A 16,228-nucleotide genomic window follows, 5' to 3' on the forward strand; every position below is an offset into this window, starting at 1 on the left:
TAATATGCTATAAACCTCAAGTGGCTGGCTGAATCAAGGTGTCAGCTTAGTCATTTGCAAAGGCAAGGGATAATTATGGTTGCTCTTTCATGAGGCCCATGAATCTTATTCACCGTCTTCCTGTCTGGGCCCTGCTTTTTAGGCTGAGGTCACTTGTCAGAACAAAGGCTTTTCAGCTCCTTGAAACCACAGAAGAGTCACAGGATGCGCCCTTCTAGGGAAGGAAGATATGTCAACATGTTTACTTTCAGCACACATGAGCATCACGATTGTCATGTTAGACACTGTCCAATTTGGTCTTGGCAAAATATGGCCAACCTGAGATGGCAGTGATAAAATATTTATTTAGTCGCCAAGAATTCTTTTAGTGGCATGGAACCCATCCCCTACCCCCAGCCCCTAGCAAAACAAAACCAAACCCCTAATTGGATCTGAGTTAATATGCATGTTTTATACTTGGATCTCAGGCAAATGTTCCTTACAGTATTGTCCTCAGATTGGTCACCGAGAGCTTGTTAGAAATGCAATGTCTCTGGCTCACCCCACGCCTGCAGAAGCTGTGAGTCTGAAACCAGGAATCTGTGGCTTAACAAACCCCAGGTGACTTTCACGCAGGCTCTCAAGTTAGACAAATACTGATCCAAAGTAGTGGTTGTAAACTTGGTTGCACATTGGGATCCCCTGGGGAATTTTTTTTTCTTTTTTTTGGAGACGGAGTCTTGCTCTGTCACCCAGGCTGGAGTGCAGTGGAAAAATCTCGGCTCACTGCAACCTCCACCTCCCAAGTTCAAGCGATTCTCCTGCCTCAGCCTCCCAAGTAGCTGGGACTACAGGTGTGTGCCACCACGCCCAGCTAATTTTGGTATTTTTAGTAGAGACAGGGTTTCACCATGTTGACCAGGTTGGTCTTGAACTCCTGACTTCCAGTGATCCAACCGCCTCAGCCTCCCAAAGTGTGCTGGGATTACAGGCATGAGCCACTGCACCTGGCTTTTTTTCTTTGCTTTTCTTTTCTTTTTGAGACAGGGTCTTGCTCTGTTGCCCAGCCTGGAGTACAGTGGCACGATCTCCACTCACTGCAACCTCCGCCTTCCCAAGTTCAAACGATTCCTCCGCCCTAGCCTCCTGAGTAGCTGGGACTATAGGCACCCACCACCACTCCTAGCTACTTTTTGTATTTTAGTAGAGACAGGGATTTACCATGTTGGCCAGGCTGGTCTTGAACTCCTGGTCTCAGGTGATCTGCCTGCCTCGGCCTCCCAAAGTGCTGGGATTACAGGCTTTAGCCACCATGCCTGGCTTTTTTAGGTGATTTTTATCAGCAGCCAGGGTTGAGAACCACTTGTCTAAAGCTGGCTCTTTTACCTTCTATGAAAGGAATTTTAACACCAGCTTCACTTTAAAGAGTATGTTTTTTTAACTGCAAATATTCACTTCCCAATACCTGCAGGCCCTGGAATGGCATTTGCAGAAGGCGAAACTATTCTTTTTGGCACAGAGTCTCCTACCTGGAAACTTGTAGCAGAAGTTGAGCAAAGCTTTCACGTATTTGAGAAGAAATAAAAAGATAAATCTTGAATGAATGAGTGAGATTCCTTAGGCCTGCAGAAAGTCATGAAGGTGATGGAGAGAAGTTAGGACGGGGTCTCTGGCCATTCCACATGCCAACACTGGGTATTATTATTGAGTCTGCACACCCAAAAATGATCGGTATAGGTTGGCTTCTTCTAAATTCAGCCCCACCTCTTAGAAGTAGAGTTGTCCATGTGGAAATATCACACTTCCTTTCTTTAATTTCCTTTTTATAACTCATCATACATTCAGTTTCATTATCCATCCTTCTCAGTGCTAAATACATTATCTAGGTCACACAATTGAGTTCCTTTGGGTTTAGAGGATTGAAGACCATATGTACCCCAATCTAAACCTGTTTGTTTGGACATGAATGGTCAGGTCTGGTGTCCCTTGGCTGCCCCAGGATAGGGCTTGATGACCTGCTCCTTGAGAGCCAGGGTAAGTGTCAGTTCTGAGTTTGGTAAAGGGTGAGAGAACCCAGAGCGAAGCTGCCTTGGATGGAAATGTCAGGCCCCTCTCTCTGACCAGGGGCTTGACCTTGAGCAAGATCCTGACCTGGGCTAAGACTCCTGGTCCTCTGTAAAACTGGGATCATGGTGCCTGTGGTTCAGGGCTGTTGAGAGGAGCAAATGAGAGAATGTCGGTAAAGGGCTTGGCACACAACAGCCGCTACATGGATACAAACTGCCCTGTGTCCCTGACCCCTGTGCCCCTCACCCCTGTGTCCCTGACCTGACTTGGTACCCACAACGTTGGATAAATACCAGAGTATGTGTAAGTTCTAGTTCTGCTGTTTCAAGGCTGTTATCACTCAGGACAGCTCAGTAACTTCTTAGGCCTCAGTCTTCTCATTGGTAAAATGGGAATTAAACACTCACTGACAGAACCAGTATTGGCACCAAAAGGACGTCAATATGGTTTGGTCATTAAGATATAATTCACATACCATAAAATTCATCCTTTTAACGTGCATGATTTGTGGGTTTTAGTACATTCACACATTGTGCAATTATCACCACTATCTAATACCAGAACATTTCCATCACCCCAGAAAGAAACCTGGTACCTGTTTGCAATCACTCCCCATTCTCTTTTCTCTCCCCCATTCTCTGGCGCCTACTGATCTACTTTGTGTCTCTGTAGATTTGCTTTTTCTGGATATTTCGTGTAAATCGAGTCATTCAGTATGTGGCCTTATGTCTGGCTTCTGTCACTCAAGTTTATCCATGTTGCAGCGTGCGTCAGTGCTCCATTCCTTTTTATGGCTGAATAATATTCCATTGTAAGAATAGATTACTTTTTTTTTTCTTTTTTTTGAGACAGGGTCTCACTCCTGTTGTCCAGGCTGGAGTGCAGTGGTGGGATCATGGCTTACTGCAGCCTTAAACTCCCAGGCTCAAGCAATCCTCCCACCTCAGCCTCCTGAGTAGCTGGGACTACAGGTGCGCATGACCACACCTGGCTAATTTTTGTATTTTTAGTAGAAATGGAATTTCGTCATGTTCCACAGGCTGGCTTCAAACTCCTGGGTTCAAGTGATCTGCCCGCCTCAACCTCCCAAAGTGCTGGGATTACAGGCGTGAGCCACCACACTTGGCCACATTTTGTTCATCCACTCATCAACTGACAAGACATTTGGGTTGTTTCCACTTGTTAGCTATTATGAATAATGTCGACATGATTTTACAAATAGCACAGCATTTGTATATTCATTTGTATAATGAAGTTTTATTATAAATAATGTCAGTAATAAAAATGCTTAGATTTGTGAGAAGAAACAAAATCCAATCATTCAGGTACAAAATAAATCTGTGTGAGTGCATTTGCCTTTAGACTGGGGCATGGTTGTGCTTATGAGAAACGCTTACGAGCATTAGGAACTCACGGTTGCCATCCATGCTATTTCGCATTTAGGGTTCTGTCCTTAAAGTTAGAAATGTTTTATATTGGCCAGGCCGGGTGGCTCATGCCTGTAATCCCAGCACATTGGAATGCCAAAGTAGGTGGATCACCTGAGGTCAGGAGTTCAAGACCAGCCTGGCCAACATGGTGAAACCCCATCTCTATTAAAAATACAAAAATTAGCCAGGCATTGTGGTGTGCGCCTATAATCCCAGCTACTCAGGAGGCTGAGGCAGGAGAATCACTTGAACCCAGGAGACGGAGGTTGCAGTGAGCTCAGATCGCGCCACTGCACTTCAGCCTGGGCAACAGAATGAGACTCCATCTCAAAAAAAAAAAAAAAAGAAAAAAGAAAAAAAAAGGAAATGTTTTATGTCAGAAGACAAAGCGTGAATAAATGGCACTTAGGATGCTTAGAGCTTTTGAAAATGGGGTTAGGAGTAGAAGGTCAGGTCTGTCCAGTGCAAAGTGTTCTTTTTAATATTAGAGATATAGGGTAAAATAAAACATTGTGTCTGCCCTCAGAAAGCTTTCAGTCTGGAAGAGAAGATCATTAAGGGGGCGATCACAAGATGGGGTATGTGCGGTGGCAAGCCTGGCCTATGAACTTGTAGGGACGGTCTCCTTGTTAGGGAAATGGTACTGCAGCCAGCTGACCCTGCTGCTTCTCTTTCTCCTAGCATGGTAAGACACAAGGATGGTGGCTATTCCGAGGAAGAGGACGTGAAGACCTGTGCCCGGGACTCAGGCTATGACAGCCTCTCCAACAGGCTCAGCATCTTGGACCGGCTCCTCCACACCCACCCCATATGGCTGCAGTTGAGTCTGAGTGAGGAGGAGGCAGCAGAGGTCCTGCAGGCCCAGCCTCCAGGGGTAAGACTCAGAACCTCGGGAAGCAGGTTGAGGCAGGCAGGACTGCTGCCGGCTTAAAGAAAAACACTGGAAGTTAGTTCCAGAAAGTTCTTCCCAGCTTGTAAGGAGCATGTCTCCTGATGTGTAACTGGTTTTCAATGCAGAAATATTCTGTAAACCCAGGAACAGAGCCCTTCACGATGTGTCTTTCTGTCTTTATCTGCTCAGTTACCATGGGAGGTACAAGGATCCAGCAGAGAATTGAACATCTGGGTAGCGAGTAGGGGCCACTGGCCAGAAGCCTGGGTCTGACCTCTTGAGCCTGGACACTGAGGATGAGCCTGGGTCTGAGATGCTTGGTGGCCTCTGCTACCTTCCTCCTTCTGAGCCTGGGAGCCCTGCCAGGGTCCAGCCATCCAACTTGGGACCCAGCCTTCAAAAGTTCTGTGTCCACAGACTTGCCTGCTCTGTAGTCCTCTTTTCCCTGGGCTTTCCACACAGACCAAAGTCTAATATGGTTTCCTCAGCTACTGTCTATCCAAGACCACTGTCCGTCCCATCCAGACCACTCCACGACTTGTGGAAGGTCCTCAAAAAAGTGACTGGAGCTGGGCACGGTGGCTCATGCCTGTAATCCCAGCACTTTGGGAGGCCAAGGCGGACAGATCACTTGAGGCCAGGATTTCTAGACTAGCCTGGGCAACACAGTGGCACCCTATCTCTACTAAAATTACAAAAAGTAGCCCGGTGTGGTGGCACACGCCTGTAATCCCAGCTGCTCAGGAGGCTGAGGCAGGAGAATCACTTGAACACAGGAAGTGGAGGTTGCCGTGAGCAGAGATTGTGCCACTGCACTCCAGTCTGGGCAACGGAGCAAGAATCTGTCCCCCCCCAAAAAAAAAGTGATTGGTGTCTCTTGTGCTGTCCAATATGGTAGCTTCTTGCCTCATGTGGCTCTTTAAATTTACATGAATTAAAGCAAATAAAATTAGAAATTAGAATTTCTAATTCAGCTCCTCAGTTACCGTAGCCACATTTAAAGTGCTCTCTGGCCTCGGCTGGCTACCATATTAGATGATGCAGAATTTGAAACATTGTCATTGTAGTACAAAGTTATAGTGGACAGCATTTGTGTACAGTGTCTACTTCCAAAGGGTAAATACAATAAGTCACAGATGAAATAATACTTAACAGGCAACACAAGATAGAGACTAAGAACTAGATGGAGAAGCAAGGAGAAAATCCCATTAGTAGCTAGCTGAGGAATGTCATAAGAATTGGGCACCAAATACATTTTTGAGTCTCCTAGCAGTCAGAGTCTGTCTGTTCTCACTTTTTAAAAAACATATGAATCTTTCTTTATTCCTCATCAGGCAGAAACAGGTAGAACTAAGACCTCTGCTAGAACATGCTCAGGGGAACAAGGCACGGTGCTTTCTCATCTTTGCAGAGAATCCCTTGGCGATAACACAGAGCTGCTGCCTCTAGTTTTGTTCTATAGGATCAGGATTTCCTCACCTTCTGTGAAGCCTCACTTTCAGCCAGTTGCATTGTCTGCTCTTGCATTTCTGCAAAACATTCCAAAGACAGAAGTTGCTGCAGAGCTAGGCAACAGCCTGCCCAGCTCCCCCTCCCAAGGTAGGGCACGTCCACTCTTGCTGAGACCTGCGTGGGAAACAAGCCAGGCATGTTCTCTCCGTCCGCCTGCCTGATCCCTGCACAGGGCCTGCCTGATGAGATTGGGCAGGTTGAGGGCAGGGCCGGGACAGGAGTAACATGGACCAGGACAGTCAAGAATAACAAAGGGAGAGGCCAGACATGGTGGCTCAGGCCTGTAATCCCAGCACTTTGGGAGGCCAAGGCGAGCAGATCACTTGAGATCAGGAGTTCGAGACCAGCCTGGCCAACATGGCGAAACCCTGTCTACTAAAAATACACAAGTTAGCCAGGCATGGTGGCATGCACCCGTAACCCCAGCTACTCCAGAGGCTGAGGCAGGAGAATTGCTTGGAATCAGGAGGTGGAGATTGCAGTGAGCTGAGATTGCACCACTGCACTCAAGCCTGGATGACAGAGCAAGACTCCATCTACAAATAAAATAAAATAATAAAATAAAATAAAGAAGAAAGAGAAAAGCAGGTGGCTAAAAGTGTGTGAAAAAGGAGGATTTGAGAGACTGGCCATGGTGGCATGAGTGAAGTGGGCTCTTGGGGTGCCCATCTTTAATTATTCTACAATCTAAGATAGGGGTCCACGAACTGTTTCTGTAAAGGGCAAAGTGAAATATTTGTGGCTTTGCAGGCCATACAGGCTCTGTCACAACTACTCAACTACGCTATTGTCATGCAAAAGCAGCCATAGACAATATGTAAATGATCGAGCATGGCTGTGTTTCAATACAACTTTACTCAGAAACAGATGGCAGGATGGATTTCGTCTGCAGGCCAGACTTTGCCAACCCCTGATATAATGTAAAGCTGCAGTCCTCCAAAAAATAAGGCCTAGAGGTTGCACTCCCCAACCCCAAGGCTCAGGGAGATCTCCACTTGGAAAAGGGAGTGTTACTTCCTCTCCTAACAACCAACAGCTGCCTCTCCGCAGTGCTTTGGCCTCTTACCCATCAGGATGCTATTTAGGAAGCATCTGCTTCAGTTTTAGGGTGTCCTAGAGGCACTGACTCCCAGAACCTGCTACTGGATGAATCCTATGGATGCATCCCCATGGTGCCAGGAGAAAAGAGGACTCAAGGTCTTCCAGCTTCATTCTTCACCAGATACCCAAGTCCCATACCCATCTTCCCACACCCCAAATAAAGTATCTTAAGAGCTATTAACTGGAGATAAAGAGAGGAGCAAAGATTAGGCGGGGAAAAAATGAAAGGCTGTAGAAAGGTAGGGGAGAGAATAGGTAGAGAGTAAGGTGTTTAAATGCAGAGGAAAGAGAAGTAGCTAAAGAAGCATGACAGACAGAATAAGATCCTTGGAGAAGGGCCATGCTCCACAGAAGGGAACCAGGACTCAGCTGGGCTGCCACACACCATACTCCAGGGAGAGTCACTTCATTTGTAGGCTAGGTGAATGGTGCCTCCTGGAGTTGTGCAGTGCACGGCCTGCACAACAGTACACAGCATACTTACCTCTGCAGTGATGAGGGCCAGAATGGTGTCCTGAGATCAGCACTAGGAATTGGGCTGTTTTAAAGCATGTGTCTAAAGACAATATTAGGATCTTGAGGGAACTGGTAGAATGTGAAGTGAGTCAGGAATAAATGGACAGCCTCCACGTCCACCAGGGTGAACTTCAGAATGCATCCACCCACCACCCAAATGGAACAGCCATTTTTCACCTCCAGTAGATTGTTGCCTGGTCTTGCTATATCATCTCATTTTCCAAGAGGAGCTAGAAATTCAGATTTCAATTTGAAAACAAAAAACAAAGCAACTTCTGCTTTTTCACTGTTGGCCACAAACTTAAATTTCTGTTGTAAATATCCTCATAAGCCAAGTTAACCAATGAAATCCCAATTCCTATGGTTTAGTCATGTTACCTGTGTTTAGAATTTAGGTTTCACCAACCAAGATATATAAGACAGGGGCTAGAGAATATAACTCATATAAGACAGGGGCTGGTGACTGTAACTCCAGCAGTAAAACAGTCACCGAACTGAAAATGCTTATGCAGACTAGGGGAGTTCTTAGCCCCACGGAGAAGCTTCTGTCAGAGGGAAAGCAGGATTCTTTTGAAGCCAGTAATGAACAAAGGTGTCTGCAGCCTGGGCTCTGAGCACTGCTTTCTATGGCAGGAGAGTTTCCTGCAGGGAGCCATGCAGTGTGGATATGAAGGGGTTCTATTCGTTGGGTGTGAGGGAAACCAGATGCTTGGGTTCCAACATTCTAGATATTTCCTAAAGCTTGTATTTCTTTTCCCTCCACTAGATCTTCCTGGTTCATAAATCTACCAAAATGCAGAAGAAAGTCCTCTCCCTCCGCCTGCCCTGTGAATTTGGGGCCCCACTCAAGGAATTTGCCATAAAGGAAAGCACATACAGTAAGTGGTCATTGGATGCTCAGATCCTGACTGACATGAGGGCTGCGGGGCTCTGCAGGGAGTGGAAATGGAAGGAGCTCTGGTTTTGAGATGGGCAGATATGGGTCTGAGTCTTGCCACTGAATGACTAGGCAGTAACCTACTCCAGGAGCCTCAGTTTTCTCATCTGTATAATACGGTGATGGTAACCTCTGAGTTGTTAATGAGTAAAGCAACCTGAATATAAAGTGTGCAGCCTACTGCACGGCATATGGTAGGGAACTAATAGAGGTTGACTTCCTTTCCCCCTACCCAGTTAAGTGGAACATGAATTCGGTTCCCAGGTTTGCCAATGACTAAATTGCAAGGAGACTGTAGTGAGAGAGCCCTTTTATGGGATCTAATCCTAAAGCATGTGTCTGCACTTCGTGAATAAATAAGCCCTGAGCAGACCTGTTCCCTCCAGGCAATCAGTGTTCAGTCTTCTATGAAATGCAGCTAATCAGAGGCAGATTCCAACCTTTTGATGAACATTTTGAAGGAAGAGTGGTGTTCAGAAGTGTTGGTTTTCTTTCTGCTGTTCCACGATTGGTCATTGGAAATGTGAAGTGTTGGGAGGCCAAATTTTAAATAAAAAAGGGAACACACAGTTCTGATGTACTGCCAGCCTCCAAGAAAGGATCGGAAGATGGATCTGCACATCAAAGGGGGAGGAGTGGGAGGAGCAGACCAGGAGGAGAGAGCTCAGAAGCAAGACAGAGCCTGGGATTTCCACTTACTTCCCGATTTCCCAGCACCTTACCTCCTGCATTTGGAGAAGCTGAAGGTGTAGATGAAGGTCAGTTTCAGGGCCGAGATGAGATTCTACTCAGCCAGGAGGGCACAATCTTGCTGAGCCAAATGACCTTTAACTAAGTCAGGGGAGGGTAAAACCTGCCAGGCTGACTGTGAACCGCCTCCAGCTCAGTTGTCAACCTGGATCTCACAAGGCCACAAGGTTGTGGATGCCAGGGAAAAACTTCCCCCTGAAAGGCACAGGAGCAGGCGGAACCCAGCCAGTAATGTAAATACATTAGGACGCGACCAGAAGGTACATTGCAAACCCACTCTTTGAAAGATAATGAATTCATATTGAGTTAATAATGTGCTAGGTGAATTGATAATGAATTTATATTAAGTGAATTAGTTAAGTAATTCTGAATTGGCTTTTGAAAGTCTGTGAGGGGCTGTGTGCCATGGTTCACACCTGTAATCCTAGCGCTTTGGGAAGCCAAGGCCAGAGGGTTGCTTGAGCTCAGGAATTTGAGACCAGCCTGGGCAACATGGCAAAACTCCATCTCTACCAAAAAAAAAAAAAAAAAAAAATTAGCCAGGCATGATGGCACACGCCTGTAGTCCCAGCTACTCAGGAGGCTGAGGTGGGGTCACTTAAGTGCAGTGAGCCGTGATCGTGCCACTGCAGTCCAGCCTGGGTGACAGAGCCAGACCATGTCTTAAAAATGAAAAAACAACCCAAAAATATTGAAAAAAAAAAAAGTCCACAAGGCAAGAAGCCACAGATCTAACTGGTTTTTAAATTCCTCCCTAATGTCCAAAGTGGAGCACGATGGATGTGTTGGTCGGAAGCCACTTCCTCTCCTCTTCCAGAAGCGTGGGCAATGTGTGTGGAAGCTTCCTGGTTGTTCATTGAGGTCCTTGCGGCCAAAGGTTTTTCCCCCATACTTTGACGAGGCCTCTATCACTTCCCTAATCTTCTCCAGGTGACTTCAAGTGGTTAAAAGGGCTTGTTTAAATAAAGCATTAGCCTGGTCATAACTAGTTACCACAGGCCTGGGTCCCACTGCAATGGCCCCTTCCCAGCCAGGGTCTGTTTATCTTCTCTGTGAATTGAGGTGAAGGAAGGACTTGCTATAAAAACATTCAGGGAGGCTGAGGTGGGCGGATCACTTGAGGCCAGGGGTTCGAGACCAGCCTGGGCAACATGGTAAAACCCCGTCTCTACTAAAAACACAAAAATTAGCCAGGTGTGGTGGCGCAAGCCCATAATCCCATCTGCTCAGGAGGCTGAGGCAGGAGAATCGCTTGAACCCAGGAGGTGGAGGTTGCAGTGAGCTGAGATCGTGCCATTACACTTCAGCCTGGGCGACAGAGTGAGACTCTATCTCAAATAAATAGATAAATAAATATTCAGATATTTTGTCATAACTTACGGACACTGCAGCTTAATAATAAACAACACCTCATATTTGGAAATGCTTTCACATAAATTATTTCATTTTTTTTTTAAATTTCAGCTCCCCCCACCACCCTTCTGGGAGATAAGGAAAGTACTGTTAGAGTCCATTTTCCAGATGAGAAAACCGAGGCTTGGAGAAGCTAACCTGCTCCAAATCAGTTCCCTCCTACTTAACTCTACAAATTGTGGCACACGTGTGTGTTTGTTGTTTCTGTGTGTCTGTGTGTGTCTGTGATGGTATGTGTAGAGGTATGGAGGTTTTTTGGGGGTGCTACAGACATAATAAAATAATACAAAAAGCAAATAAGTGGCCAGGCGCAGTGGCTCACGCCTGTAATCCCAGCACTTTGGGAGGCCGAGGTGGGCGGATCGCCTGAGGTCAGCAGTTTGAGATCAGCCTGACATGGAGAAACCCCGTCTCTACTAAAAATACAAAATTAACCAGACCTGGTGGTACATGCCTGTAATCCCAGCTACTTGGGAGGCTTAGACAGGAGAATCGCTTGAACCCGGGAGATGGAGTTTGCAGTGAGCTGAGATTGCACCATTGCACTCCAACCTGGGCAACAACAGCGAAACTCTGTCTCAAAAAAAAAAAAAAAAAGGCAAATAAGCAAAATAAATGAGGGTATGAGTGAGAAGAAACATATCGGATTGAGGAAATCTTCATAAAACTGAGGATATTTCAAATGTTTAGAGGAATTCAGTGTGAGTTGCTCAGCTGACGTGGTGTGAGGGCTGGCTGGCAAATTCATGAGTATTTGAAGTCAGACCACTTGCTGCTCCAGCATTTGGAAGATGTGCAAAATGCCACACCATCTTGCCAGTATGTGTCTTCTTTTTTTTTTTTTTTTTGAGACAGAGTCTTTCTCTGTCACCCAGGCTAGAATGCAGTGGCTCGATCTTGGCTCACTGCAACGTCCACCTCCCAGGTTCAAATGATTCTCCTCCCTCAGCCTCCTGAACAGCTGGGATTACAGGTGCATGTCACCACATCCAGCTAATTTTTGTATTTTTAGTAGAGACAGGGTTTTGCCATGTTGGCCAGGCTGGTCTCAAACTCCTGACCTCAGGTGATCCACCCACCTTGGCCTCACAAAGTGCTGGGATTACGGGCATGAGCCACCACAGCCGGCCCAGAACATGTCTTCTGTGTTAGAAAATTTGAACACTGGAGCAGGGGTGGAGGGGGGAACAACACTCCAAGTAAATGGGTTTTAGAATCTTTGTTTTAAAAAAAGTGACAGAGAGAGAGAGAGAAAAAAAGAGAGAGACGTAGTGTCGCTATAATGCACAGGCTGGTCTCAAACTCCTGGGCTTAAGAGATCCTCCCTCCTCGGCCTCCCAAAGTGCTGGGATTACATGCATGAGGCACCATGTCCGGCCAGTTTTGGAATCTTTCATGTTGAATTTAACCAAAAGCTGATTTCCGGGAACCTCGTCATATCCTCCCAGCTCTATATTCCTTCTCCCATGTGCCTTTATCACAGGTGCTCTGTTATGGCAAAAAGGAGTGACCAGGGAAGTGTGTGTCCTAGGAGGGCCAAGGGATCGAGGGCAGTAGGGGTCTTGGTGCTCCCCAAGCCCTGTCCTGTGCTGATACAATCCAGACAGACTGGCCCCTTGTCCCCTGCCCTTTGTGTTCTGAAGTTAAAAAAAAGACAGTTGTGCAACTCAAGTCTGTCCTGGTCTGTTTACCAAGCACTGGAGCATGTGCTCGGCATGAGTCAAGCGATGAACTTCCAGATCATTGACTGTTTACCGGTGGTTGCTGGCTGACATGCCTCCTCTGCACAGCTGATTCTGACAAGCCACACGGTAGTTTGTTTGAGAGTACTCAGATGGTCCCACACACGTGGTGTTAGGGGGCTCTTCCTGTCCCAGAACGTGCTCAGGGAGAATCAGCTGGTTTCTGAAATCTCTTTTCCAGCCTTTTCCCTGGAAGGCTCAGGAATCAGTTTTGCAGATTTATTCCGGCTCATTGCTTTCTACTGCATCAGCAGGTAAGGCCTCTTCCTCTCATATGGTTTCAAGGCCCTGTTTGGTGTGTGGGATATAATTAACCTGAGGTTTCTTGAAGGATCTAGGAGGCTGGCCACCTATTTGATGTTGGCAGATTAAGACTGGTTACTTAAGTAAAATGTTCACCAAGTGAGGGGGTTCACCAAGTACACACCACGCCAGGCTTAAGGTCAAAACAACTACCCCAAACCCTCCAAACATAAATTATACTTCATATGATTATTTCTTCAAGCTGCTCCCAAGGCTCCTTTCAGCCAGACCCATTAAGCAGGAAACACACACACACATGCACATACGTGCACACATGCACACACAAATACACACATGCACACACACACATACACACAGAAAGGGACTGCGCATGCAAACCTGTAACTTTGAAAGGTTCATGATAATGCCTTTGAAAACTCTGTAAGGGATGGAGTTCATTCTACAAATGTGGGTTCCTTAAGCCAGCCCATCAGTCTTGCCCTTCAGGCCAGCTGGGTGCTCATGTCCTTTTCATAACCAAAGCAACTATTTTGTTCTATACAATGTTAAGTCCAAAATCAGTTTTTTGTTTTTTGTTTTTTGTTTTTTTTTTTTGAGATGAAGTCTCACTCTGTCAGCCAGGCTGGAGAGCCGTGGCACGATCTTGGCTCACTACAACCTCTGCCTCCTGGGATCAAGCAATTCTCCCAACTCAGCCTCCTGAGTAGCTGAGATTACAGGCGCCTGCCACTATGCCCAGCTAATTTTTTGTATTTTTAGTGGAGACGGGTTTTCATCATGTTGACCAGGCTGGTCTTGAGCTCCTAACCTCAGGTGATTCACCCGACTCGGCCTCCCAAAGTGCTGGGATTACAGGTGTGAGCCTCCGCACCCCGCCCAGAATCAGAATATTAACCAGAGTCAACAGGGCGTGCATTGTGAAAGGCTTTCTTTTTTTTTTTCCCCCATTTTTTTCTTACTAGCAATAACAGTTTTTTCACATCAAGTGTTTTTTCAGTAATTAAGAATCAAAATTCTTGTTATCTGCAGGGATTGGCATTGCCTCCTCTTATGGGGCTGAGCTCAATTTGGCCTCCTTTTCTTCTCTGTCTGTCCATGGCAGCTGATATGGCAGAGACAGGAAAATGTGTTACTAGCATGTTTTCAGACATCACTTCTCACAGCTAACACACATATAGGCTGGGGAGTTTATTTGAGTTTGGCTCGGTTTATTTTAGTTTAAGGATTAGGTTGTTTCTCAAAGACTAAGTGCCTGTTGACTAGACTCTGCCAGAGGACAGGAGGTACTACGCGCTTTTTTTTTCTTTTGAGATGGAGTTTCACTTTTGTTGCCCAGGCTGGGGTGCAATGGCGTGATCTCGGCTCACTGCAACCTCCACCTTCTTGGGTTCAAGCGATTCTCCTGCCTCGGCCTCCTGAGTAGCTGGGATTACAGGCATGCACCACCATGCCCAGCTAATTTTTGTATTTTTAGTAAAGACGGGGTTTTACCACGTTGGCCAGGCTGGTCTCAAACTCCTGACCTCAGGCAATCCGCCCGCCTCAGCCTCCCAAAGTGCTGGGATTACAGGCATGAGCACTGTGCCCGGCCAGGAGCCACTAAGCTCTTCACCCTCTGAAGTCTCCAGGTCAGCTGAAGCCACACAATAAATGGCCTCAGGAAGGGGAGGCACTTCCAGAGGAGGAATTCAGCGCTGCTCACCAGCAGGAAGAAAATGAGGGCTTCACTGAGAATGGGACCAGTACCTGGGGGCACCTCCCAAGAGGATGCAACCTGCCTGCCATGATTTGGGCAGGATCTCTTAAGCCTGTGTAAGGAAATGAAATGTGCTGCCCAAAGAGAGGAGGCTGGTGCAGAAGCACAGCCCCCAACAGACACACACACACACACACACACAGACACACACACACACACTCATCCCCAGGAACCACACCTGGTCTGGCCTAAAGCCAACCAGGTTGGAGGAGTAAGTCTCAATGCTAACATGTTGGCCAGGGGTGAAGCCGGCTGATATTTACTTTTCACAGTTTGCTTTTTGGTAATTGTGGAGTTGTTGGGAAAAATCATTACACCTACAAAGCAATATTTGGCAATAGCATAGAAAAGTTACCATCAGTGTTCATGGTAGACTGGAGTACCTGCTGTCCAGGACTGTTTGAAGATACAAGGAGATAAAGTATATGAAAGCCTTATAAACTATAAAGCACGATACCAATATATAACGTACTTACAGGAAAACTCCAAAATTGATGTTTTGCAGGTAGGAAGGCCAAGATTAATTTCCCCGTTTGTTCCAAAATGCAAAGATATTTGATGTTTTTGTTTCTCTTTCTGTGCTACTCATCTATGTTCTTGGCAATTGGTAGTTGATTTACCCAGTCTTACAAGAATATTTGTGAAATTTTTTAGTTGGTTGTTAGTGCATAAATATATTCAAGTAAAGAAAGTGATTGGATTATTGGTTCTGGTGTTTCACACAGCATGCATATGCAAATATTCATTGCACAAGAGAATTCACGAATCAATAAACATAGGATTTGCCATAGTGGGAAGGCTCGCTGAAAAGTGTCGTTGAGAATACAAATAGTGACTGCACACCTTCACCCCCAATGCCTGGCAGCGCTCTGTTGATTTGGTGTTATCAGTGTAGTAGGGAGAGTACTAGAGTCATCTGGAGTCTTGTTAAATGCAGAATGCGATTCAGTGGGTCTGAGGTGGTACCTGAGGTTTTGCATTTCCAGCAAGCTCCCAGGGGATGAGGCTAATGCTGCTTGTCCTCAGACCAGAATAGAGGAATAGAGGAAATAATAATTTTAGGGGTCTTCTATATCTGTGCTAAGCACCATACATACATATTTCTAATCCTCATGGCAACCCTATAAATTAGGATGATGAAAACACTGAGGCAGAAAAAGTGAAGCACGTGCCCACAATCATTCAATCAGTAAGTGGACAGTTATGGGAGTTGAACTCAGGCCTGCCTTAATGCCAAAGCCCATATTTTCCCACCATACTATTCAGTTGGACCTTAGGGTCCAACATATCTGGGTTTCGACCCTCACTTCATCTCCATTAACTCTGCGAGGGTGTGCTAGGGATCTCACTTGTCTGCGTCGTCATCTGCTCCTGATCCACAGAATGGGGGCATCATGGCTTCCTCCCAGGGCTGTTCCAGGCCCCACACGAGTTACAGTGCCTGCTGTAATTTACTAGTAGTTGCCCGATGATCTTTGTCCCCTCCCCTTTAGAAATCTACTTATAGAGCAAAGTTAAACAAAATAAATCTAGACTGTACATGTTTTAACTCTTGGGTGAAACATTTATATCTAAGATGATGGCTTTTGTTTGTCTGTTATGCAAGCTTTAGAATTGAGGCCCCTTTCTTTAATAGGATGTAAGTGAGAAGGCGTCCCTGTGTGTGTGTGAGTGTGTGTGTGCGTGTGCACGCACGTGCATGCGTGTGCATGTGTGTGAAGATGCTGGGATGCACCCTGGTTGGCACAGTGGGAGAGGATGCATACACAACATCTAATTTTCTAGTAGATCAAAGCCTGAAACCATCCATTAACCAATGACAGGTGTGGCTTCCTGTCATATATCATTAAGAAAACCCCAAACCAGTCA

General features: G+C 46.1%; 1 protein-coding gene across 9 annotated transcripts in view; it reads left to right on the plus strand.

The window, feature by feature from the left end:
- The window catches only part of RIN2 (Ras and Rab interactor 2), a 249,868-nt gene that overhangs the window by 199,795 nt on the left and 33,845 nt on the right, over positions 1-16,228 (plus strand). For all 9 annotated transcript variants that reach the window (XM_063659448.1, XM_063659449.1, XM_063659451.1 and 6 more), the window contains 3 exons: positions 4,158-4,350; positions 8,264-8,375; positions 12,521-12,593. In XM_063659448.1, coding sequence (XP_063515518.1) covers positions 4,158-4,350; positions 8,264-8,375; positions 12,521-12,593 — 378 coding nt within the window. The remainder of the gene's footprint in view (positions 1-4,157; positions 4,351-8,263; positions 8,376-12,520; positions 12,594-16,228) is intronic.

The sequence above is a fragment of the Pongo pygmaeus genome, chromosome 21, assembly GCF_028885625.2.
Source record: "Pongo pygmaeus isolate AG05252 chromosome 21, NHGRI_mPonPyg2-v2.0_pri, whole genome shotgun sequence".
NCBI lineage: Eukaryota > Metazoa > Chordata > Mammalia > Primates > Hominidae > Pongo > Pongo pygmaeus.